The sequence below is a fragment of the Euprymna scolopes genome, chromosome 12 (genome assembly GCF_053919585.1).
Source record: "Euprymna scolopes isolate OS-2025 chromosome 12, ASM5391958v1, whole genome shotgun sequence".
Taxonomy (NCBI): Eukaryota; Metazoa; Mollusca; class Cephalopoda; order Sepiida; family Sepiolidae; genus Euprymna; species Euprymna scolopes.
The window spans coordinates 132,193,245-132,219,178 of NC_136493.1; the positions used below are offsets into that span (position 1 = coordinate 132,193,245).

General features: G+C 29.9%; 1 protein-coding gene across 4 annotated transcripts in view; it reads right to left on the reverse strand.

Annotated features, from left to right (window-relative positions):
• LOC145291491 (sugar transporter SWEET1-like) overlaps positions 1-25,934 on the reverse strand; it is a 66,183-nt gene that overhangs the window by 25,458 nt on the left and 14,791 nt on the right. For all 4 annotated transcript variants that reach the window (XM_080137390.1, XM_080137392.1, XM_080137391.1 and 1 more), the window contains exon 2: positions 6,891-6,994. In XM_080137390.1, coding sequence (XP_079993516.1) covers positions 6,891-6,961 — 71 coding nt within the window. In that variant the 5' untranslated portion in view covers positions 6,962-6,994. The remainder of the gene's footprint in view (positions 1-6,890; positions 6,995-25,934) is intronic.

Genomic DNA, 25,934 nt, shown 5'->3' on the forward strand with positions numbered 1-25,934 from the left:
TTATATTCTTGAAATATCAAAGACTTCTACCATCCCTGTTATTTCAAGCAGTAAGTTTAGTAATTTTACTGCTTTGTATCTATGATTGATCAGAAAAATAAATGGATGTATGAAGATATAAAAAACAAGCTCTACAAAACCTTTTGTTTGTTCATTTTTTTGTCCATACATCACATCATTTTAACACTGAATGTCCTGCATTGCTATAGCCTTCTTATATTCTTCCACATTTTTTTTTTCAGTTAGTTCTAATCGGGGCTAACAATTGTCTTCTTTATAAGTGAAATTTATATCAGAGCATTCTTTTAAGGATTTTAGGGTTGCAAACTGTACTTTGCTACGTTTTGGTCTTCTGGAGATCATTTCAAATTCTTTACTTTTTAAATTTTATTTCAGATGATTTAAAGAGGTCGGGGGGGGGGGCTCCTTTCTGAATGTATCACTCGATTCAAATTTATATCCGAGGGCTTTTTTAAGGGTAGATGTTCTTCCTTTTATGGCTGCTATCTGTATTTTGCTATATTTGTTTGTCTTCCAGGGATTGTGCCTCAGTGTTTTAAAGATTATTTGGATTTATTGGACTACTGTTCTTATCTTGAATGTCATTTTCACAACGTTTCCGTCGATGTAACCTCCGACTTTCTTCAGGTGTATCTTGTCGAACCCGAGATAATGTTTCTGTCAAACTCAGGAATTGGGATGTAATTTCGAAAGAAACCCTTTATTTACTTCATGGAATTAGCATGCTCTTGTTCCGTCAGCCATGACTGGATAACAGTCCTAAATAATTCGCAATTGTACTTTTCGGTTGCCCACACTGAGAATTGAATCTTCAATGTTTAGGAGAAGATCACTTTTTACAGTTGATTTTTCCAATCATGACTGATGGAACAAGACCTCGCTACCCCCATGAAGTAAATAAAGGGTTCCTTTCAAAATTCTGTCCAAATTCCCGAGTTTGACAAAAATATTCCAGAGTTCAACAAGATACACCTGAGGAAGGTTGGAGGTTACATCGCCCAAAACATTGTGAAAATCACACTCAAAATGAGAATAGTAGTCCGTAGAATCCAAATACTACAAATAATCAATCTTCATCTCAAAAATTCAGAAACCTATTTTAAAAATCTTTTTTTTTTTTTTTTTTTTTTAAATTAGACCATTTGTGCCTATCACATCCTGTATAATGTTTTTAAGTTAATCTTGAGTTCCTGATTTAGCAGAGTTCTTGCGTTTGGTTCTATTTATATCGTAATCATTCAGGACAATTACATCAATAATGAGAGCAGTTCTTTAAGGTTTGTTTTGCATAACAATGTTTGACTTGATGTTTTTTTTTTGTATCTGTTCGCATGCATATCTTTATTATAAAACAGTTTTTTTTTTTGTTTCATTTTACTTCAGTTAAAGTTCTCAGAAATCAAAGCCCCCTCCCCATTTCCTGGGACTAACACTTGATGTCTATACGAGATGCATAGATATTCGAATGTTCCATTAAAGTTTTCAGTTAGTAAAGTGGTTAAGAACATTAATTTTCCTCCTCCAATCGGCCAGTAAACTATATTATAGCATATCTTTTTGTGGTCTCTTGTTTTTATTAGATTTTAGGAAAAGAATTCATCTAGTCTGGTGGCATATCCTGCTCAGTGTTATTACTTGAAGTAATATAACTAAGGGAAGTTGCACCATCACTTGTATGAGCGGATGTATAGCGACATCAAGGGCTTTGAATAATGTTATTTTGAATATGTAGTCAGGGTTTACCTGTAGGGTAAAATATTCTCATGTCAGGTTTTCCTAACAAACCCTTGTACAGAGAGACCAGAGACACTGAAGGATAGTGTCTAACAGGTAATTCAAACTGTGTGCATCGATAGGTATTTATTTTGATAGAAATGCTTATACAATTACTTTTACCAAAATAAAATTACACAAGGTTATACTTGATCTCCATAAAGGCCTGCATCAGTTTTTGAAATTACAAAATTAAATTACTAAAATTTTATAAATGATAGCATAAGAGAGAAAAGATGAATATTAAGATGTAGTTTGTATGTGAACTGTTATCCTCATCTTAGTTGTTATTTTCATAACATTTTAACCAATGTAACCCTTGACCTCCTTCAGCTCAAACTCGAGAACTCATGTGGAATTTCAAATTAAATGCCCAAAGGTAGATTGTTCTTGTTCCATTAACCATCAATCCATAGTACAATAGTTAAAGGTGTTGATTAGCAATTATTTCTAACTGACAGTCTTCTGGACGTTTAAGATTCAATCTTGGCTACACCTAAAAATAACATAATTAAAGTTTCTATTCGGCCATGGCTTACAACTAAAAATAATATAAAAAAAAAACTTCTACCCAATCATGGCTGAACAATCTATCATATTGAATTTCATTTTGTAGTGTATTGCAAATATGAACTTAGGAGTGAATAAAAAAATGTTAAAAGGATAATTACTCCTGATTTAAAACCATTTTTTTTTCTTCTTATAGTTCCACAAAAACTTTAAATATTCATGTGTTTTACTTATGTTATAGAAATATATACCTACATATATATATATATATATATATATATATATATATATATATATATATATATATATATATATACTTATGTTATAGAAATATATACCTACATATATATACTTATGTTATAGAAATATATACCTACATATATATATATATATATATACTTATGTTATAGAAATATATACCTACATATATATACTTATGTTATAGAAATATATACCTACATATATATATATATACTTATGTTATAGAAATATATACCTACATATATATATACTTATGTTATAGAAATATATACCTACATATATATACTTATGTTATAGAAATATATACCTACATATATATACTTATGTTATAAAAATATATACCTACATATATATACTTATGTTATAGAAATATATACCTACATATATATACTTATGTTATAGAAATATATACCTACATATATATATATATACTTATGTTATAGAAATATATACCTACATATATATATATATACTTATGTTATAGAAATATATACCTACATATATATATATATATATACTTATGTTATAGAAATATATACCTACATATATATATATATACTTATGTTATAGAAATATATACCTACATATATATATATACTTATGTTATAGAAATATATACCTACATATATATATATACTTATGTTATAGAAATATATACCTACATATATATACTTATGTTATAGAAATATATACCTACATATATATATATATATACTTATGTTATAGAAATATATACCTACATATATATATACGTATGTTATAGAAATATATACCTACATATATATATACTTATGTTATAGAAATATATACCTACATATATATATACTTATGTTATAGAAATATATACCTACATATATATATACTTATGTTATAGAAATATATACCTACATATATATATACTTATGTTATAGAAATATATACCTACATATATATATACTTATGTTATAGAAATATATACCTACATATATATATACTTATGTTATAGAAATATATACCTACATATATATATACTTATGTTATAGAAATATATACCTACATATATATACTTATGTTATAGAAATATATACCTACATATATATACTTATGTTATAGAAATATATACCTACATATATATACTTATGTTATAGAAATATATACCTACATATATATATACTTATGTTATAGAAATATATACCTACATATATATACTTCTGTTATAGAAATATATACCTACATATATATACTTATGTTATAGAAATATATACCTACATATATATACTTATGTTATAGAAATATATACCTACATATATATATACTTATGTTATAGAAATATATACCTACATATATATATATATATACTTATGTTATAGAAATATATACCTACATATATATATATATACTTATGTTATAGAAATATATACCTACATATATATATACTTATGTTATAGAAATATATACCTACATATATATACTTATGTTATAGAAATATATACCTACATATATATACTTATGTTATAGAAATATATACCTACATATATATATATATATATATATATATATATACTTATGTTATAGAAATATATACCTACATATATATACTTATGTTATAGAAATATATACCTACATATATATATACTTATGTTATAGAAATATATACCTACATATATATACTTATGTTATAGAAATATATACCTACATATATATATATATATACTTATGTTATAGAAATATATACCTACATATATATATATACTTATGTTGTAGAAATATATACCTACACATATATATATATACTTATGTTATAGAAATATATACCTACATATATATATACTTATGTTATAGAAATATATACCTACATATATATACTTATGTTATAGAAATATATACCTACATATATATACTTATGTTATAGAAATATATACCTACATATATATATATATACTTATGTTATAGAAATATATACCTACATATATATATATACTTATGTTGTAGAAATATATACCTACACATATATATATATACTTATGTTATAGAAATATATACCTACATATATATATATATATATATACTTATGTTATAGAAATATATACCTACATATATATACTTATGTTATAGAAACTGAGAAAATTCATTATTCTTGATATTAAACATCAGAGGTTTTAAGCAGGATTGCTGATCCAGAAGGTATAATCTCTGATTAACTCTTAGGATTTCCAAAATATCTGACTCTGATTCTTTATTTTAAGTCTTCTAATGTTCAGATTGTCTGCTAATTCTTTGGAGATTAACAAATCTCACTGACTACTAACATTCTTACAAGCCTGACTGTGACTCCGCAACACAGCTTCTAACATTTAAAAAACATACAAGATGACCTTATAAAACTTGAAAAATATATATTTATGATTTAATAGTAAATTAGGTAATATATATATATATATATATATATATATATATATATATATAAATACACATAACTACTTATACATATAAGCGAAGTAAACATTCTGGAATTCTTTGTATCATATATAGATATAAATCATTTAACAAATAAAGACATATAAAAAGTATACTTTGATAAAATGTTGGTGCTTGGAAATGAAAAAATACATTTTAAGTAAAAATGCAATTATGTAATTAGGTGCCATATTGAAATTAATAAAAATTCCAAAAGTTATAGAGTAGAAAAAGATAATTATCGAATAATGCAGTTTTAACAGTTTAGTCGATTGCAGCCAATCCTGTATGACAAACTGACTTGTTCTCAGCTAATTTTCACAATTTCAAATTAGAAAATGGCAGATCAATAATAACAATGTTTTCTTTTTTTTGTAAAAAATAGTTTTAGCAGATCTTTTACTCAATCATTTTTTGTAATTTTTACTAATTTCAGCATTACACATAATTACATAATAGTATTTTTAATTGCATTAAAAATTTTTTAGATACCCAATTATAATGCACAAGCACCTAAATCTCAATAAAACTACTAATATTGGAAATAAAACCAAAACATAAAAAAATTATGTTTGAGAATTTTTTAGACTAAGATTGATAATTTGTATTATTCGAACTATTCTTCTCATCAGTGGATGTTTTTCTCACAACATTTTGGCTAATGTAATTTCCGACCTTCTTCAGAAACATCTTGTCGAACACTGAAATTTATACGGAATTTCAAATCGAACCTTTTATTTAATTCATATGGAAAGATTGTTTTTGTTTCATCAGCCATGATGGGATAAAAGTCTTAAAACATTTTTATTTTAGTTAGTATTGCCTGTAGTAAAGATTGAACCTTCAACCTCCAAAAGAATCTCACTTAGAACTGATTTTTACTTACATGCCCGATGTGAGAATAATATCCAAGATGAGAAGAGTAATCCAAATAATCTAATAAAGAAATCTATTTTTCTTTTCTGTATAAAATATTCATCATGGCTTGACTTCATTTTAATAAAAATTAAAGCACTGCCCGTCTCCGGCAAGTTTGCTGAAAAACAATGTTTTTCTTTTCTACAGAAGAATGTTTAAAAAATGGAGGGAGTTTCAGTTCATGTGTGCATGAAATGTGTGGGTGTGAAGGCTTTGTATTTTTTCACAATTTGACTTTTTGACACGAATAAAAAGTGATGTAAAGCGACACTGTTTTTCTTTTACATTAGGCCAACAAAAATGAAGGGAGATAACTTATCTAAACTTGTTTTCAGATTTTTTTGTCAACAATTTATCTTAAAGATTTTTTCTACAATTGATGCTTAAAAAAAACATTTTTTTTACTGTAAACTAAGCTAAGTGGTCAACTATAGTCGAAGGCGACTCAAAGGCTCCCTTTTCATTAGCTGCTACACCGAGGTGTAGGGTGAGTGACACTTCATTCCCAGAATTACTCCATTTACTCCACTTACCCTTGATTCTCCCCTTATAATAGTAAGTGTTTAACAAGGGGACATCAAATACCATTAGAAAAAAAAAATGGTCTTTAATATGACTCAACCTAAGATCGAACCCCAGTCTTCTAGTCCATTAGTAAACACTCTTATCATTATGCTAAATTGGCCAATTAGTGTAACTAGCCAATAAGAAATGCTTTCTTCATTTCTATTTCAAAACAAATACATATATCTTTACTGTATTCTTACAATAGCGAAAAAAAATCTTTGTTAAAATAGTGAAAAAAAAAAAAGATTAAAAAATAAGTTCAAATGAGTAATCTCCTCTACTTTACTAAAATACAAAAAAGTCTGTCAAAACTGCATAAAATTTCCTGTTGCAAAATTTGCAAATCAATTTTAAACGTTTTAAAAAAGAAAGGATAAAAAAAGGGTAAGTTTCTTATTACTTACAGTCCAATAAGTGACACTCCTATGGTACACACTGTTGCTATCCATGACACAATGTCCTGAGCTTCCATCATGACAACATCAGCAGGAACCTTTAAATGTTACCCCTACGAAAAAAAAAAAAAAAAAAAAAATGATAATTAAAATTGAAATAATATAACACAATTTTAATTTAACATTTTGCACAATTACAGACTTCCAGTTCGTACAGTGCACTAGCACCGGATTCTTTATTTAATCCAGTCGATAACTTGCTTTCATTGTCAGCCATGCCATGACTAGGTAGAAATCTTAATTATAAATAACAGATTAGAATATCATTATAAAGTAGTAAAACTACTCAAACAAAATAGATTTAAAGCTCCTAAAATTCATACTAGAATTGTCTGCAAAGACTCGTGACACAAGGTCTAAAAGTGCTATGTTAATAACCAGTTCTTTGTGACAGTTTTATGGATGTTGCAGGTTCAATCGTCAGTACAAGACATAATACTAAGGATACAATTATGAACTACTTAAGACTTCTATTATGACTGATGGAATTAAAGCAAGTTCTCTCCATGGATTAAATAAATCATTCTTTTTAAAAATCCGTACAGATTTCCGACTTTGACATGATGATTCCCGAGTCTGATAAAACAGAGGTTATGAGACAAATTAACAAACCTCATCTCTAAAAATTCCAAAACATGATTTACTTTGTGACAATTCAAAATTTGATTGAAATTCAGAAACATTTAGACTATATCATACAAAATCATGGATCAGATGGATTTGAAGCAATCTAAAAATGGACAATGGCCAAAAGTACACATTTTGGTCAAAAGACTGTTATTTTCCCACCTTTTTCATTTTTAATTTTCGGTTGAATTAGTAACAAAAGAATACGGCATGTATGCTCAGTCGGGTACTTGTGCATTATAATAAAAAAAAAAAAATGCATTTTAAGTAAAAACTTATGTAATTATATGTCATCAAAATTCGTAAAAATTCCAAGAATTATGAAAAATGATCAAGTAGAAAAATAATTACAAGAAAAAATAAGATTTATCAAATAATGCATTTTTATCGGTTTAGTCTATTGCAGGCAATTCCATATTGCAACCTGACTTATTTCCCTTGTTTTTACTTAACTTATGCTATTTCAAATTAGAAAATGGTGGATCAATAATAATAAGTTTTCTTTTGTAAAAAAATAGTTTTAGCAGATCTTTTAGTCGAACATTTGTCATCATTTTTGGAATTTTTACTAATTTCCACATGACATATAATTAAGTAGTAATATTTTGATTTAAAATGCATTTTTTTTTTCAAATCTAATTATAATACACAAGCACCCACATTTGCAACTTTGCCTTCTGATATTTTCTATTACAAACAAAAATTATTTTGAAAAAAATTTAATAATGGCATAAAAATGTACATTTTTTTATGCAATTTTGAATGAAAACTAACAAATATTAAAAAAAAAAAACATTTAAATAAAAGTATCTTGTACAGAGGTGGTTTTGTAAGATCATATTATTTTAAAAACATATCAAATTTAATGTTTTACAAAAATATAAGAAATATTAGAGTATATTTAAAAATATATTTTTTTAAATATTAGATTTTTTTCACTATAAAAACTTTGAACCGTAAGTCAAAAATAAAAAATATATAAATAAATTAAAAAATATTGGTGTTTAAACAAAATATGTTCTTTTGGTTATTCTTTTTCATGGAGTGCCTCAAATACATTTGATCCCAAATCACTTCTGACTAACATTTTCATATGAATTTACATGCAGTAATTTTAAAAATAGAGATTAAATAAACAATCACTCAATAACATTATCATTACTTTAATAACAATTTGGTTCTATTTATACTTTAATGGGTAAACGATACCATAATAAAATTTCACTTTCAAAAAGTACCTATTTAAAAATAGATAATAGCTTTACACAGACTTCAATAAAAATAAATAAATAAAAGATGTAAAAACCAGCTTTTAATGTTTAATCATTTTTATAAGTTAAAAAGAAAAGCTTGGAGCATGATTTTTCAAAAACCTATTAATGATAACACCTATTTATATATTTTAGAAATTGGCTTTCAAACTCACTTATCTCTGGACAGGTCTTTATTTATCCCTCTTTCTCTTAAATCTATCTCTATCAATTCCTCCCATATTTTCCTTGGCCTCACCCTGCTACCTCAATTTCTCTACACCTACTAATCAAAGAACTCTCATCCAATCTTTCAATGACCAAACCAATAAAATCTCCTGTTCTGTATACATCTTCCAACTGCCCATATTTAATCTTCCTCTGAGATTATAAGACTTCTGCCTATATTTAAGACTATATTTCCATTGTATCATTCTCATATCATTTCTCTCCATGCAACACATGTCCTCAACGATTTCTGGCCACATTTCCAATTAATTTAGCACAGGCTCAACATTGCTCAACTTTGGTGATTTAACGAGTGCTAGTGTGCCAATGTGATTATGTTGTATTATTTGCACTTGTATACAATGTTTAATACCTTTTCAAACAGAACTGTGTCTATTATATAATTGGTAGTTGTCAGTGTATGTTTATATGTTCAGCTAAAAATCAAAAACAACAAGCATAGCATGTGGAGTCTCCCTCCATGAGTGAAAAATTTACTCTCACCATGACTAATGTTTGCACAATTTAAAAAAAAAAAAATCCAAGGAATGGTTATTGAGAAAAGTGCAAACAAATGAACAGATGAACGATTTGGGGGTAATTTTACCCCTATAATGCCCCCTAGGAGGGTTAACCAAAGTTATCCCGGAAAATCCATTCTGATAAAAATTTATTTTCACCATGACTAATGTTTGTGCAAAATTTAAAAAAAAATTCAAGGCATGGTTATAAAGAAAAGTATGAACAAACAAATGGGAGTGAATTACTAGGCCGAATTCCTCCTTTGTTGGGGAACCAGCAAAACAAATCACCACAATATTGGTGATCAGTGTTGACCCGGATGAATAATAATTAAAATTTAGAAAAAGAAAATATCTAATCTCTGAGGAACAACTGAATCAGGTTTTGTCGGGAAGTGGGGGGAGGGGGTCAGTGTTATTATATAATTATTTGAAAAAAAGAAAAAAAAAAAAAAAATGCCACAAGGAATATATTATATGAAAGAGAGTTGTATGTGGGTACGTGTGTGTTCAGCTAAAGAGGAATGGGCTGAGCTGAATGGAAGTAAAGAGGTGTTTGGGAAGAGGGCAGAGAAAACAGGATAGAGGAAAGAAAAAGATAGACAGAGGTAGAGATGAAAGTTTAAATAGAAAAATGTTAATTTTTTGCTCTGGGCAATGCCAGGTCGCCCTGCTAGTATTACATGAAAAAAAAAAAGTTGTTTTTATCTCATTACAATGATTTCATATGTTTGTATGTGATCTTCAGACAGTCCAATCTCTGAATTGGGATCAGAATAAATTCATTCGCTGACCACCTCACTTTTCAGGTATTAATTCTGCAGTACACAATTTTAGGCGATCCAATTATATCATTGTTCCCACTAATAAGCTTTTTTGGATTTTATTACACTCTAGTATAAAATGGAGAATTTTAAAAGAAGCACCAGCTTGTAGCAGCATTAACAATATGAATTGCAAATTTGTCTAGAAAAAAAATACCAGATAATAACCTTTAGAAAAAAACTAGACTTATTAAACTATTGTTTAAAATGTGAATTTATTGTAAAATTGCAGAGATTTACATAAACATGCCTAATGTCCAGTGCAACCTGAATAAATGATGCGTACTAAGAGAAAACAAAACCAGGTGTATGTATTAATATGTGTGTATGTGTATATGACTATGCATGCAGATGTGTGTGCGTGCATGTGCGAGTGGTAGTATGTCTATGCACATGTAATAAACATAATAACCAATAAAATAAAATAAAAACCTTATACCAAGAAGAATGATAATTATTAGAAAAGAATTTTTGGTAATCTCTCAAACCTATATTAGAAATAATCTTTCTGGCGGCCTGTTGAGCCCGAATGGAAAATAATAGAAATTTTGGCATCTCTTATGCTTAAGTTTGAAAATGATATAATTTCTAATAGTCTCTCATGTCTATGTTTAAAAATATAAAAATTTTTAGCAGTTTAAAATGGCAGAAACTGTGCCAGTTTCACATGCCGACATTGAAAATGGCAGACTTTCCAGCGGTCTCTAGGTCTTAGGTTTGAAAATGGCAGAGCAACATTTACTCATTATCCTTACCTTTAGTTAGGCTATTTTTGTTTTTTCAGTGATTTTGTTTTGTGCATATAGGAATTTCCTATACTCCGAATTTACAGGGTAAGCGTTGATGGTAAAACGATATTGAGTGTACTTGATGTTGAGTGGACTTGATTTTGTGTTTGATTTTGTGTTGTGTGTGCCGACGCGGCACAGCCGCTAGCAATTAATAATAATAATGTTATTGATAATATTAATGTTGTAGATGAAAAAGGTAAAAAGAAAATACAGAATGTAGCATAGTGAAAATGGAGGGAAAATATAGATGATCAGATAAAGCAATCAGTCAATCTTCAAGTGAAAATGTCAAAAGTGAAAAAACAAAGTTGCACGTGTTTCATGTCGGTCTGCTGTTATAAATTATTTATATTTTAATGCTTTTTCTCACCTACTTTGTTTCACAACTTCTAAGTCACAGATGTTGTGCTTTAGAAAATGATGTGGCAAGAAAGCTATAAAAATTACTCTTTTACATACACCCGCATCTATCTACTTATAATATAAGCAGCATTAGAATATAATGTGTGTGTGTGTGTATATATATATATATGTGTACATTTCCCTACGCAATAATTGTCAATTTTAAACCTACAGATTCGAAATTTGATATACAGGGTACTGAGATTTGGGAAAATCAATGTGATTGGTTTTCGGACAGAAATTTGGCGATTAAGGGGTCAAAGTTCAACGATTTGACCTTTAAGAACTCTACCAAGCTCCTCCTACAATTTTGGGTCTAAACACGTGAAATTTTAGATATAGATTCCTTGGACATGGATCTAACTTAATAACTTTATTTGAGCCCTAAACAATAAATTTTAAGGGGTCATAATAGGGGTCAAAGTTAAAAAAATTGACCTTTTTTTTTTTTTTTTTTTTGCTCAGTCAGCATGCACCTGAAAACACCTGGGCAACGCCGGGCACCCATGCTAGTATAATATAAAGCTGAACGTCTGTGTGTGTGGCTGGTCACGAATAGGCTCCTAGATAGTTGACTATTATAGAAAATTGATCACATATAATGATAGAAGATGTATCGAGACACAGGAATGGGTATGTTTGATCTGGCATAATGATGATTCATTAAAATTGTGGGGTCTGCGTACGCGCCTGGTTCACAAATTATGGAAATAAAAAATTAAAAAAAAACCTTTACAAGTGTTTTTGATATAGATGTACATAATACTTTGATAAGTATGTTTTACCTTAAATAGGGATTGCATAATAAAATTGTGAGGTCTGTGTTCGTGCCAGGCCTCCATAGAATGGAAATAGGCCCAAACTTTAATAAAAACTTTTCATATATATCTGCGTAAGTATACTTTGATAATTATGTTTCAGTTTGAAGAAATATGGTATAATAAAATGATGGGGTGTTCGTTCACGCCTGACCTCCATAGAATGGAAATATGTCACAAAGTTTAACAAGATTTTTTAATATATATCCACAGAATGTTGTGATAAGTGTTTCAGTGTGAACAGGTATGGTATAATAAATTATGTTTTTTTCTATTATATTTTTACTTTCATCATATTTTGCTTTGGTTTTGATACCCCCAAATTCAAAGCTATCTCTTTACAACCCTTCCTTTTCATAACCTATCATACTTTCATAAATCAGAGTCCATTTTCTGTAGGCTGTTTTTGAACCCAGTCAACGACAGGTACTTTTGCTAGTATATATATATATATATATATATATATATATATATATATACTAGCATTTCAGCCCGGCGTTGCCCGGGTGTTTGGAGGTGTATGCTGAGCAAAAAAAAAAAAAAGAGTAAATTTTTTTTTAATTTGACCCCTATTATGACCCCTTAAAATTATAGTTTCGGGCTCAAATCACTTTATTAAGTTAGATCCAGGTTCAAGGAACCTATATCTAAAATTTCAAGTGTCTAGACCCAAAATTGTCGGAGGAGTTTGGTAGAGTTCTTAAAGGTCAAATCGTTGAAATTTGACCCCTTAACAGCCAAATTTCTGGCTGACACCCGTCACATCGATTTTCCCAAATCTCAGTACCCGGTATTTCAAATTTCGAGTCTATAGACTAAAAATTGACAGAGTTATTGCGTAGGGAAATGTACACAGACAGACAGACAGACACGTTTACTTTTATAGATATATAGATATATAATAGGACAACAATAGTATGAAATGAAGTCACAAAACTATATATTGGTAAATATAGAATGGATCATTTATTGAATAATGGAATACAAGCAAAATTTGGAGGATAGAAGGGACTCTTTATGCCAGGGCATTTCGAAGCCAAATGCTTCTCATCAGAAGAGTAGAGAAGGTGCTAGATAGCATGGGGAAGATGCGGCATCTAGCGTAGAGTTTATTAGGGACAAAAAAGATTAAGAGGAATTATAGAATGTTGGGGGAAGCTTTATTGAATTCTAAATAAATAAGGAGAAGCTTGTTATATATAGTATGATATATAAGATTGTATATGGTCTTTAACATAGAGTTGAGATTAAGGGGTATATGTATTAGGAATAAATTGGGGGTGTATTGTTGCTGCGTGGTAATTTATTTTAACAGTTTGTGAGGTGTCTATTTTCTATGGAGTGGTAATTTAGATCGGTGCAACGTAAATGGCAAATGGCGGCTATAAAATCGCTTACTGCTTCTATTTTTTTTAATATTTATTTTGCGCTCGCAATTTTCCTTTTTTATTTTTGGCTCAACCAACACCCTTACACACACCTCCACTTTCTTTTCAGCCCTCGCATCACAGGTTCGAGCCTGCCTGCCTACTTCAACTTTTTTTTTTTTTTTTTGCTCAACACACACCTCCAAATACCCGGGCAACGCCAGGTACCCAGGCTAGTATAGGATAAAAAGAAATGCAAATAAAAAGTACATGAGAAAAGTAACCGTGTTTTTTTTTTTTTTGTTACAAAAATGTTGAGAATGAGACTTCTTCACATATCAGGTCTGTTATTGAAGACATCGATAGTCACGGCTCGTCATTCCCCTCTGCATTCGGTCTTTCTGATGAGATCAATAGTTGTGTTTGTAGTGACCCTGTTGAGACTGTCAAGGAACTTTGTTCATTGTCTTCCTATGCACTTTTTTGCCAGCCATTTTTCCCAACATCAAGCTTTTTTTCCAAGCCGTCCACCTGCATCAAATGGCCGAAGAACTTTAACTGACTGGCATGAGCGGTATTGAGACTACCTTATGAAAAAAAAAAAATATCAAGAACGAAAGTAGTTTTCATTTTAAAGCCAGGAATAATATTTTTAGGTTAGCATTCATTTCTTTTTTTAAATTTTTTAATTTATTTTTTTAATAATATTGTTTTTGTTGGGTCTTTGCTTGCACTTCACATGCATAAAAAGAAAATAATTTTAACGTTTATTATTGTTGCCATTTTTATTCAAACAGTTAACTGAAACAGACGCAAAAAGGTAAACAAATCTTTATTGCTTGCACACAAAGTTCCATAAACAAAAAATAAATGATTTCCTTTGAGTCAGAATATAAACAACAAAATTACTTTTAATTTACTCATACATATAATATTGTGGGGTCTGTGTTCATGCTTAACATTTATAAAAAAGAAATACATTTTACTTTTAATTTATTTGTATCAATAATATTGCGAGATCTGTTTAGGCTTGGAGAGTCTAGTCTTATTATAAATCCCTTCTGGCAAAAATTTACTTTCACCATGACTAATATTTGTACAAAATTTTTTAAAAATCCAAGGCGAATGAATGGATGAATGATTCGGGAACAATTTTACCCCTATAATGTTCCCTAGGGGCTGGGGGGCAACCAGAGTTGTCCTACAAAATCCGTTTACTTTCACCATGACTAATGTTTGTGCATTTTTTTAAAAAAATCCAAGGCATAGTTATTGAGAAAAGTGCGAACAAATGAATGGACGAACAGAAGTGAATTACTAGGTCCAATCCTTCCTTTGTTGGTGGACCAATAAGCAATATCAATCCTGTCAGAGAAGCTTTGAATTATAAAGAATTCCAGGTTTTAAAGATTGGTAGTGTTAATCCAATCAGGATTAACAAAACATAGTTCCCTTCTCATGTCAAGATGAAAAGCTATGATTGAAAAATTCAAAGAGATTCAGTTTATTTTACACAGCGATTTTAGTGTCTGATTGGTTCGTTTTTATCATCCTTGCCTATAAATATAATCGTCCAAATTTTTGTGATCATACCTTAATATTATGCAAAAAATATTGCAACAAAAATTTCCAACACTGGAGTGATATATAACACTTGAGTCGAGAGATTTAAGACAGCATAAATACGGCATAAGAACACATTTTTTTTTAAAAATACTTTTTCACTCAAAACAAGATATATTGCTACTTGATATGTAAATGGGACCGTGAAGAGTGAAACAGCGAGATGTCTGTTCACATTATATTTAAACTTCAGTAGGTTAATAAAGTCAGGGAAGCAGGAAACAGTGAGGGAATTCCAAAGTCTAGCAGTCCGAGAGAAGAAACTGTTAGTGTTACTGTCCCATTGCTGCAATGTTTCATCTCTGTACATGTTTTATAAATATTTTAAATAGAAGGTGCTCTGATAAGCTCATTGCACTTGTGTCGCCTCAACATACATATCTCCGACAAACCCGCTTAGCAATAAAAATTCACCTCTTCACTGTTGAGGTCCCTAAATGCTAGAACACTTTATATTCTAATAGTTTCTTACCTTGAACAGCTAGACTTAGGAATTTCCTTCCTGCTACCTGCTTTCCTGGTTATACTGATATGCAAAAGTTTAAATGTAATGTAAACCAACATCTTGTTAATATTTCTTAGGCATGGTCCCAAATAGTAACCCCTTATGTCCAAGTGGTGATATGCCTTGTTAGGGGTGAATGCGAGTTTAAAAAAAAAAAAAAAAAAAAAAAAAACGGTTTTCTGGTATTTAGAGACCTCAACAGTGAAGGAGTGGGATTTTGCTGCTTGTTGGGTTAGTTGGAAGTATGTAAGTTGAAGGGGGACAAGTGCAGCGAGTTTATCAGAGAATATTCCATAAAAGTACTTGGAAAACAGGCACAGGGGATGCGACATTGCAGTGATAGAACAGATGTTGGAGTTTGGCTGACAGTGTGAGACCTATTAGTCATATAAACTATAGATTATTATATATTAGTCATATAAATATAACTGCTTCTATGATTCTCATAAGATGTCATAAAAACTATTGTACCCAATCCTGGCAACCAATACTTGGACATAGGAATTGTGATATAATATTAAAATTCAAAAGTATACACATAATTATGACTAAACTAATAAAAAAAAATAAATAAATGAATCGCTTTTCATTCACCAAGTGTTACCTGTTTACTTTAAAAAATATTTTGATATGAATCAACCCAGGATTGAATACCTGTATCCCATCCTGTTAGTAAACATTAGTGTTGGGACGATTCCTAATTTTTATACGATTCCGATTCCAGGAAAATATTGATTAACGATTCCGATACCAAGTACGATTCCGATTCCGATTCCTAGGGAATTATTGGTTTGAAATATACCAGGTAGTTTTATACTTATGGTCGGTAGTTCCCAAATATGGTCCCTAACTTTGGAAGAGATATTTTATGTCTACACCGTCGTGTTTTGGTTTAAATAAAATTATTATATAGTAAACTAAACGGAAAAATTAGCAAAATTTATTTTAGAGGAAATTTATTTTAGAGGAAATTTATTTTACTTAATTGAAATACAGAAAAAAAAAAAACCCCAAAGAAAATGAAATTTATCCTTCAGAGCAAAAAAACAAATAAAATAGAATTTATATAACAGAACAAAAACAAAAAAATTAGAGAATAAATTAACACGATTCATTATTTTGGTTCTCATAATTAACAGATTTAATGAATTAAATAAAAAAAAATATAGCGGAAGAGAAAGAAAATATATACTAATTAAATATAAAAAAGATAAATATTTAATTTAATAATTTATAAATGAACGTGTGTAATGAAAAAAACAATATACCACGTGACATGGCGCTGTAGATACAAAATAACCCTTCCAAAGTTAACGACCATATTGGAGAAATACCATTAATCGAAAGTTTTTGTGTTTTATACCAAAAGGTAGGTATAGCGAAAAGTTACAATAAAAGGAATTTCAAAAACGATTTTTTGTTTGGCTACTGATAGTTGTATTTGTGACGGCAGTTCTTCAGACCTCCATAATTCACAAAGAGTAGTTAACACCTATTGTTTTTTCTAACTTTTTCATTGCTTTTACACGTTGTTTCTAACGTGAAGAATAAGTTTAGCCAAACTAATTTTGAAATAGGGTATATCAAAGGAACACATATAAAAATGATACCACTATAAAAAACAAATGAAATACTAGATAAAATTGAGCAAACATAATTACCAAAATTACAGAAAAAGATAAAAAAAAAAAAAATGAAAAAAAAATGGTGAAGTTTGTTGAGTGAAATTAATTATTGAAAGAAAATTAATTGAACTAATAGAAATGTTAAATAAAAAAAAAATGTCACATTTCAATATTTTTTTAATAATTAAATTCTCAGGGTTGTCGAAATTAAAAATTAAGTGATTTTTTTTTATTAGACTTATTTCGAAGCTTGTTACCTTTAAAAATACATTTTAAACCCTGTTTTTTTTTTTTTTTTTTTTTTTAAATAAATTGAAAAAAAAAAACGCAATGAAAAAACTTAATTGATAATTGAAACTTTAAAAACATATTAAACATTGAAAAATTACTTATCTCTCAAATTAACGTCCAATAAAGTAGATCCAGTCTTCATACAGGAATTCGGTTATAATAAATATATCTTTCCCAAACTTAAAAATCAAATTTTTTTTTTTTTTTTTGGGAGAGAGAGTGCTTTAAAATCGCCGGGGAATGCCGCTTAAAATTTTTAAGAAATAAATTTTAGGAGTTTAGTGCCTTTCAAAGACGGTTATCATAATTTATTATCATCATTTAATTTCCTTTTTTCCTACCCCCCACACCTTTCCACGTTGTTCAGTAGTTAACAAAAAAAAACTTATAGAATTTAATTTTTGAAACCAATGTATAAAAGTTTACATAATGAAATGCAAATATGCATTTTCTTTTGATTTTTTTTTTTTGGTTGACTGTGTTCAATTCACACATGGTTGATGCGGTTCAATATTGCTAAACTATAAGTCTAAGTAAAATTCTATTTATAAATACTTTTTAAAATAAAATTATTTAATTAATCGTAAATATTATTTAGACATAAAAATTAATTGATTACAAAACCTTTTAAAAAATATATATTAATTTCTTTTTCGTTCGGCAAAAAACTGCGCCAAACACTTTTTTTTAATTTTCAATTTAAAATTCTAGAAAAAAGATTATATTACTCTGCTTTTAATATAATCAAATTCAGGGTTTTATCTTTCTGGAGAAAAAAATGAAAAAAAATAATGGATTTTATTTCAATGAAATTAAAAAAAAAACAACTTGACTGAATTGAATTAATTACCTTTAAATTAACGAAGGGGTTATTTAATAACTTTAGGTTTGGAAGAGATAGGTATGGGGTCGATTTTTTTGAAACTTCAAAAGACGCCGACTACTGTCAAAACTTTGCGAAATAATACAACGTGATCAATTTCATTTTAGAGATATTTCTTTCAAAAGCCTTCTTTTAAAAAAAGAAAAAAAAGTACATTGTTCTATTAAACCGTTTACTGTTTAAATAATTTGACTTTGCTCGTTTTATTTTAAGAAAATATAAGTTGAAAAAGCATTTTCATTCAGTATTAGAAGATTTGTCAGTAAAAAAAAACAATCGCCAAAAAGATAAGCGTTTTTTTTATTTTTACTCGCAATGTAGAGCCCTGCATACTTCTTTTCAAGTTAACTCTTTTGTAGTTTTGATTACAATAGATCTGAATGAATGAACCTTGTAAGGGAGGGGCACTAAGCATTGCCCTGTTAGTAATGAATTTCTTTGGTTTCTTTTTATAACATGCTACATTTCTCTCTTGCGGTTCGAAATATCAGGAAATTTTTTTCTTTTTTTCAACATCAGACTAAAAGAATCGTAATGAAGGAATCGGAAAATTAAGGTATTTTTTAACGATGCGATTCCGATTCCGATACCTCCCAAAATACACGATTCTTACGATTAACGATTCCGATTAATCGTCCCACCACTAGTAAACATTCTAACCATTATACTAAACAAGGCGAGCCACTAAACTAATAAAAAATCTCTATTATAAAGCAGGTTAATAAAAATAAGTTAAAAACTTAAAATGTTATTTAATAATTCTAAATAAGAGAATAATATATAAAAAAAAAAACATTTTTTTTTTTAGTTTTAATTGTGGGTTCAATTCTGTTTTATTAATGTCATAAGCTTATATTGCTGAGCTGATATAAGCTGGTATTGCTGAAAAATGTTTCCATTATAACACTCTTCCTCGTTAGATAAAGTATTTTCTGAAAGATATTAAATCAAATTATGGTTTCTTAATTCAACAACATGATGACAAAATCCATAAACAGAACTGGCTATTCAGAATCAAATGTTGATTTTGTAGGAATGAACGTTATTATGATGAACTGTGAGAAATAAACCAGCTTAACATTATTATATAGAAGAATAAGATAAAAGATCAGCTTTACTTTATTATATAAGATACGGTGGGATTTGCATAACAATGTGCATGCACTTAACTTTTTTGTTGCTGTTGCTATAAAATATCATCCATCTATGATGATTAATTTTTGGTATTGCTTTTTAAGATATACATTTTGATGGGAAAAGCGGAGACAGCTTGTTTTGTCTCTATTTAAATAAAGTTAGTCATGTGTATATGTCTATATATTTATGTATATATGTTTATATATTTCTATGAATAGAATTTGATCCTGAACTAATCAACCAACAATTATGAATTTTGGAACACAACTGCTAGGTGTAAGCGTGGGTAATGTGAGCTATATTTAGTTTGATTTAGTTTCATGTAATGAGGCAAGGAGAAGATGGAAGCCTTTTGTGAAAATTGAGATACTTAATAGGAATTAGACAGCAATTTCTAAGTATGTCCAAATTCCGGTTTCTTCAGAATATTTGAAAGGGTTTATAAGAGGCAGATGGATATTGTCTCACATTTGAAAATTCAAATATTTCAGATTTGTATTAAATTTGATCTACAGTTATTAGGCATAAATTAAGTAAGGTTTCCTGAATTTTAATTTCTTCTTAAGATTTCTTAAGCTTAAAGCCTTAAATTTTAACCTTTTTCTAGGATCATGTAATAGATTTTGATCAAAATTGGAATAAGGATTCTAGATGTAAGTTTTAGTATCATTATATCTTGATTTTAACTTTTGTAATAGGACATAAAAATGGTACAAAACTGTTCTGTTTAGTGAATTCATTTTACCCATTCTGGAACGGATATTCTTCGTTCCTTATAAAATATACAATTTTTTGAATGAAATTTGTTCCAGACACAGCATGAAGCCACTTGGTGTAAGAAGTTTAAAAAAAAATGATTAATGCAAAAGACAGGAGATGCCTACTGAACTTGTTCTTATGAATGTTAAAAATATAGATAGGAGGAAAACAATCAGCAAAAAGAGTTCCACAAGCCTGCAGTTCTTGGAAAGAAGTTACTGGAATAAAAAGCTGTATTATAATGAGATATCTGAACAATTGATGAAGACTACTAGACCAACAGGTCAAACGAGCTGGAACAAAAGAAGAAATTAATCAGACAATTCTGAAGAACACATAAGTTATGGAATAATTGCTGAAATTTCACTAAAAGTAGACAATCTTCTTATCTTTAGTGATTAAAAAAAAAATGAACATATTTGATATGGTTACAAAAAGTAGTCCTCTATTATCAGAGATGGGGGGGGGCAGAAGGCAAAAGTTGATATTAATCATCAGACAAATACAAAACCAATTACACTTTTAGGATTATTTAAAGAAATATCCCAATATTAGCATTCATCAGACTACTGTTCTCATCTTGAGTGTGATTTTCACGTTTGGTTGATGCAACCTCCGACGTTCTTCAAATGTATCTTGTCTTTTCTTGTCCGCAAGCACTCACGACACAGTGGTTAGAGTACTTAGAAAAAAATCAACTGTAAAAGTGATATACACCTGAAGGTTGAAGGTTCAATTCTCAGTGTGGGTGACCGAAAAATACAATTGCAAATTACTTAGAACCTCTCTCCAATCATGGCTGATGGAACAAGAACATGAAGTAAATAAAGGGTTCCGTTTGAAATTTCGTCCAAATTCTTAAGTTTGACAGAAACATTCCAGAGTTCAACAAGATTCACCTGAAGAAGGTCGGAGGTTACATCAACCGAAACGTAAAAATCAAACTGAAGATGAGAACAGTAGTTCAATGAATCCAAATAATATGAATAACCAATACTCATCTCAAAAATTCAGAAACATCCAAACATTAGTTTGGTTTCTGTTTTTATGCGTCTTTACAGCTGAGAGAAAAATCGTGTCTGTTGATCAGACTGCGATGTTTGAAATTGCATTTTCATCGTTTATGCAAATTACTAAGAAAAAGTAAAAAAAAAAAAAAGTTGCAGATTTTTTTTTTTTTTTTTTTTTTTTTTTTTTTTTTTTTTTTTTTACAAAATTGGTTCTGAATTCAAATAAAACAAGTGAAGCATGCATCGTCTCCCCTGAGTGCACAGTGAACGAGGCATAAAAAAATGAGAGTTCAGCATTTGCCCCCCCCCCCCCCTCATCCACCCCCATTTAGCTTCAAAAGTTCCCAAGGGACGTCAAATCCTGGTGAAAATGAACAAATGGTGCAGTTTTAGGCCTTAACATTGAGTTCTTCCCCCCCCTCCCCAATTTAGCCCCAAAAGTCCCCAAGGTCGTAACATATTTAAATTTGAGTGCAACACCATGCAAAACTGCTAAATAGACATACACAGAAAATTTTAGACAAATATGGTAAAATAGCCCCCCCCCAAAAAAAAGCCCCTGGGGCACACCCAAGAGTTATCCCGAAGTATAGACAAACAAAATTATATAGAAATCAGTTAGTTACAACTTTTCAGAAAGTTTTATAAAAACAATAGTAATCCAAGGCATCAATTTTTTTTATAAACACAAAAGTAGCAATTTTAGCCATTTTACCCCAAAAGGCACACCTTTCCCAAAAAATCTGTTCTGTTACTATTTACTTATATCATGTTTAATGTTTGTGCAAAATTTCAAAAAATTCCAAGGCGTAGTTATTGAGAAAAGTGCAGGCAGACGAACGGACAAATGAACATGGGTGAATTTACAGGTCCAGCCTCGTTTTGTCGGGGGGACCAATAAATATTTTTCAAAAAGCATTAAAAGTTAAAGATTTGGTGCTAAGTCGCTGGAATCCTTTTCAACAGTATATATAAAAAAAAAAAACAAGTAGTTTTGCAAAACACGGTATAAGAAGTGTTATATGTGCTTATTGCAAAAGATTTGTTTAGGAAGTGTTGGAACTGTAGGGGTAGGGGAAAAAGTAAGTCTACTTTATTGTATATAAGTAAACATAATCTTCTTTTCAGTAGAGTATTCAATGTTTTAAATTTGAAATAGTAATCGATAGAATGGATGCATTTCAAGAATATCTGTTATTGTTTTCTTTGGTGAAGAATAGAAAAATCCAAACTTTTCAGGCTAGAGAATGATGAATACACAAAAGAAATGACAATGCTATTCTCACAATGTTTCGGCCAATGTAACCTCTGACCTTCTTCAGATGTATCTTGTCGAACTATGAGAATCTTTCTGTCAAACGGAACCATTTATTTAATTCACAGAGATAACATGCTTTTGTTCCATCAACCATGAAGTTTTAAGTATTTTGCAATTTTATTCTTAGTATCATCTTCAACCTCTGTCCCATCGACGAAATGTTGCATCCCCACTGCCTGTTCTACAAATATTTTTATGGTGGATGCTCTCACGAACTACAAACTCTTGTACCCCACTCGGCGTAAATACTCCCGACAATCAGCAAAATCCCATCCCTACGCAATAGAGATCCCTAGATGTAAGAAGACCTTCTACTCTAATAGTTTCTTTCCCAAAACTGCTAGACTCTGGAACTCCCTTCCGAGTTCTTGTTTTCCCAACAGTACTGACATGCAGAAGTTCAAGTGTAATGTGAACAGACATCTTGCTGCTCAGCTCCCTACAGAGTATCCCTGCAACTGATGTCCCTTATAGTAGCCCCCTATATCAAAGTAGCACTGTGCCTTGTTTGGGGTTAAAATGAAATTAAAAAAAGAAAAAAAAAAACCTGCAGTAAGGATTGAATATGATGATGAGGATCACTTAAAACCAAATTTTACTTAATACTTTATCTGTTCTTGCAGACATACTACCCCCATGAATTAAAGAAAGGATTCCATTGAAAATTCCATACAGGTTCTCAGAATTCAACAAGACACACTTGAAACGCGAGAATAGCACTCAAGATTAGAACAGTAGTCAGAATAATCCAAACAATACAATCAGTTTTTTTGTTTATTTTAATTCCATGACCTAATTCATGAGAATTGTGACAAGACAATCTGTTCAGTTCTGTCACGCAAACGACTGGTCTTTTGTTATTGTTTCGTAAAAAGAACACCAAAAAAAAAAAAAAAAAAAAAAAAAAACTGATAAGAATTTTGATAAGTATCTTGACAACAGTTCATAGCAGATGTTATTGAATGATTTGTAGGATTATCGATTTTTTTTTTTTGACAATTTATAGCAGTGAGAAAATGGAAGAAAATTATGGTTTCTAAAATTAGATTTTTTTTTATGTATTTCATTTCTTTTTTGTCAACTTTTTAGAGTTGTCCAAGCATCTTTACAAAAAGGCTCCGTCCTTCAGTTCATCATGTTGAGTTTATTTTCTAACATGTAAACATATGCATATAAAACAGATATTAAGCTGAATATAAATACAATAATGATTATATAACTATAAGCTCATCAAAATTTTTCAATAAAATGTCCCCAAATTTGCAATTTTGTTTTAGCATAGCTATACTTTCCTTCATTAAATGCTCTCACAAATATTCACCCTACATTTGTTCAAATGATTTTGTGATATATCTGTCCTTCAGTCTGTCGTGATTCTAGTTGCAAAAAAAACATTTTTAGACATGCCACAATGTAAGAGGATCTGCCCTCACAAACATTCACCATATGTCGGTGGTTGTAAAAATATCGCTTTTATTAAAAACTAGATGCTGACTCTTGCAAAATTTGATATATGTGTTTTTATTTTTTATTTATTTTTTTGTCTTTGTTTTTTTAATCATTTTCACCCCAAACAAGGCATATTGCCACTTTGATGTAGGGAGCTACTATTTAGGATCATGTCTAGAAGGGGACTGAGGAGAGTTGAACACGGAGATGTTTGTTCACATTATATTTAAACTGGAAAATAGGGAGAGAATTCCAAAATCCAGCAGTCTGAGGGAAGAAACTATTAGGCTTTCCAGCTTCTAGGGACCTCAACAGTGAAGGAGTGGGATTTTGCTGCTTGTTGGGTTAGTTGGAAGTATGTAAGTTGAAGGGAGCACGAGTGCTACAAGTTCATCAGAGCACATTTCATTACTTGTAAAACAGGTACAGGAATGAGACACTACAGTGATAGGACAGAGGCTGAAGCTTGACTGATAATGCGGAACCTATTAGATTTGAGATTCTTTTTGGATCCTGTCTTAGAGTGAATGACTAGAGGCAGATGCTCCAGACCAGATGTAGCAACAATACTCAATGCATGGGTGAATTGCAGCTTTCTAAACATATAGGATGCTCTCTGGTGTGAGTACTTTTCTTGCATCCTAGAGAGAGAACCTACCTTCTTTGCAGCAGCCTTGGCAACGTCCTCAATGTGTTTGTTCAAATTTATGTTGCATGTGAATGTTATGCTGAGGAATTTGAAAGATGTACTCTCAGGTAGGGTCATATTTGTCATAGCAATCAGTGGCTGAGGTTTTTTTTATACAGTTGTTAAAAGAAAGAAGCTTAGTCTTAGTAGCATTAAATGTTATCATCCACTTAGGGACCCATTCCACTACCAACTAAAGATAGTTTTCTAAAGTTTCTGCCATTGCCTTGGATATGTGAAAATTTGTTATACCCCCATGTCTATTATAGAGTATAGGGTCAACAGCAAATATATTCATCTAAGACACAATTTTATCAAGGAGGTCATTTATGAATATCAGGAATAATAAAAGTTCGAGAATCAACCCTTGCCACACACCAGCATTAATATCATGATGTACGACCATCAAGGACAACCTGGATTTTTCTCTTGTTTAGGAAGGATCTGATTATTTTGAGTATTCATGCAAAATTACCATATTATTTCATTTTCGTGAGAAACCCTTCGTGCCAGACCTTGTTAAAGACTTTAGGGTACAGTCTTAGCTTCACTTATTTTATCCAATGCATGATATATGCATTCAGAGATGATAGTTTAAATATCTGCAGTAGTATTGTTGATTGGAAAACTTGACATTTACGGGATGGTGGACTAATGCTTTATTGATCAAGGTCTCAAAGATTTTAGCAAAGAATGGCAACAGACTGATAGGGCGATAATTGAACAGATCAGTTTCTTTGCCAGAATTCTTAAATATTGATACAACAGAGGTAATTTTCCAGCTACCAGGGAAGCAAGATTCAGCTAGGCATTTGTCAAAGAATTTGGAAAGGACAGAGGCTAGGTCAGTGGAGCATTGCTTAATTCGTATGGGAGG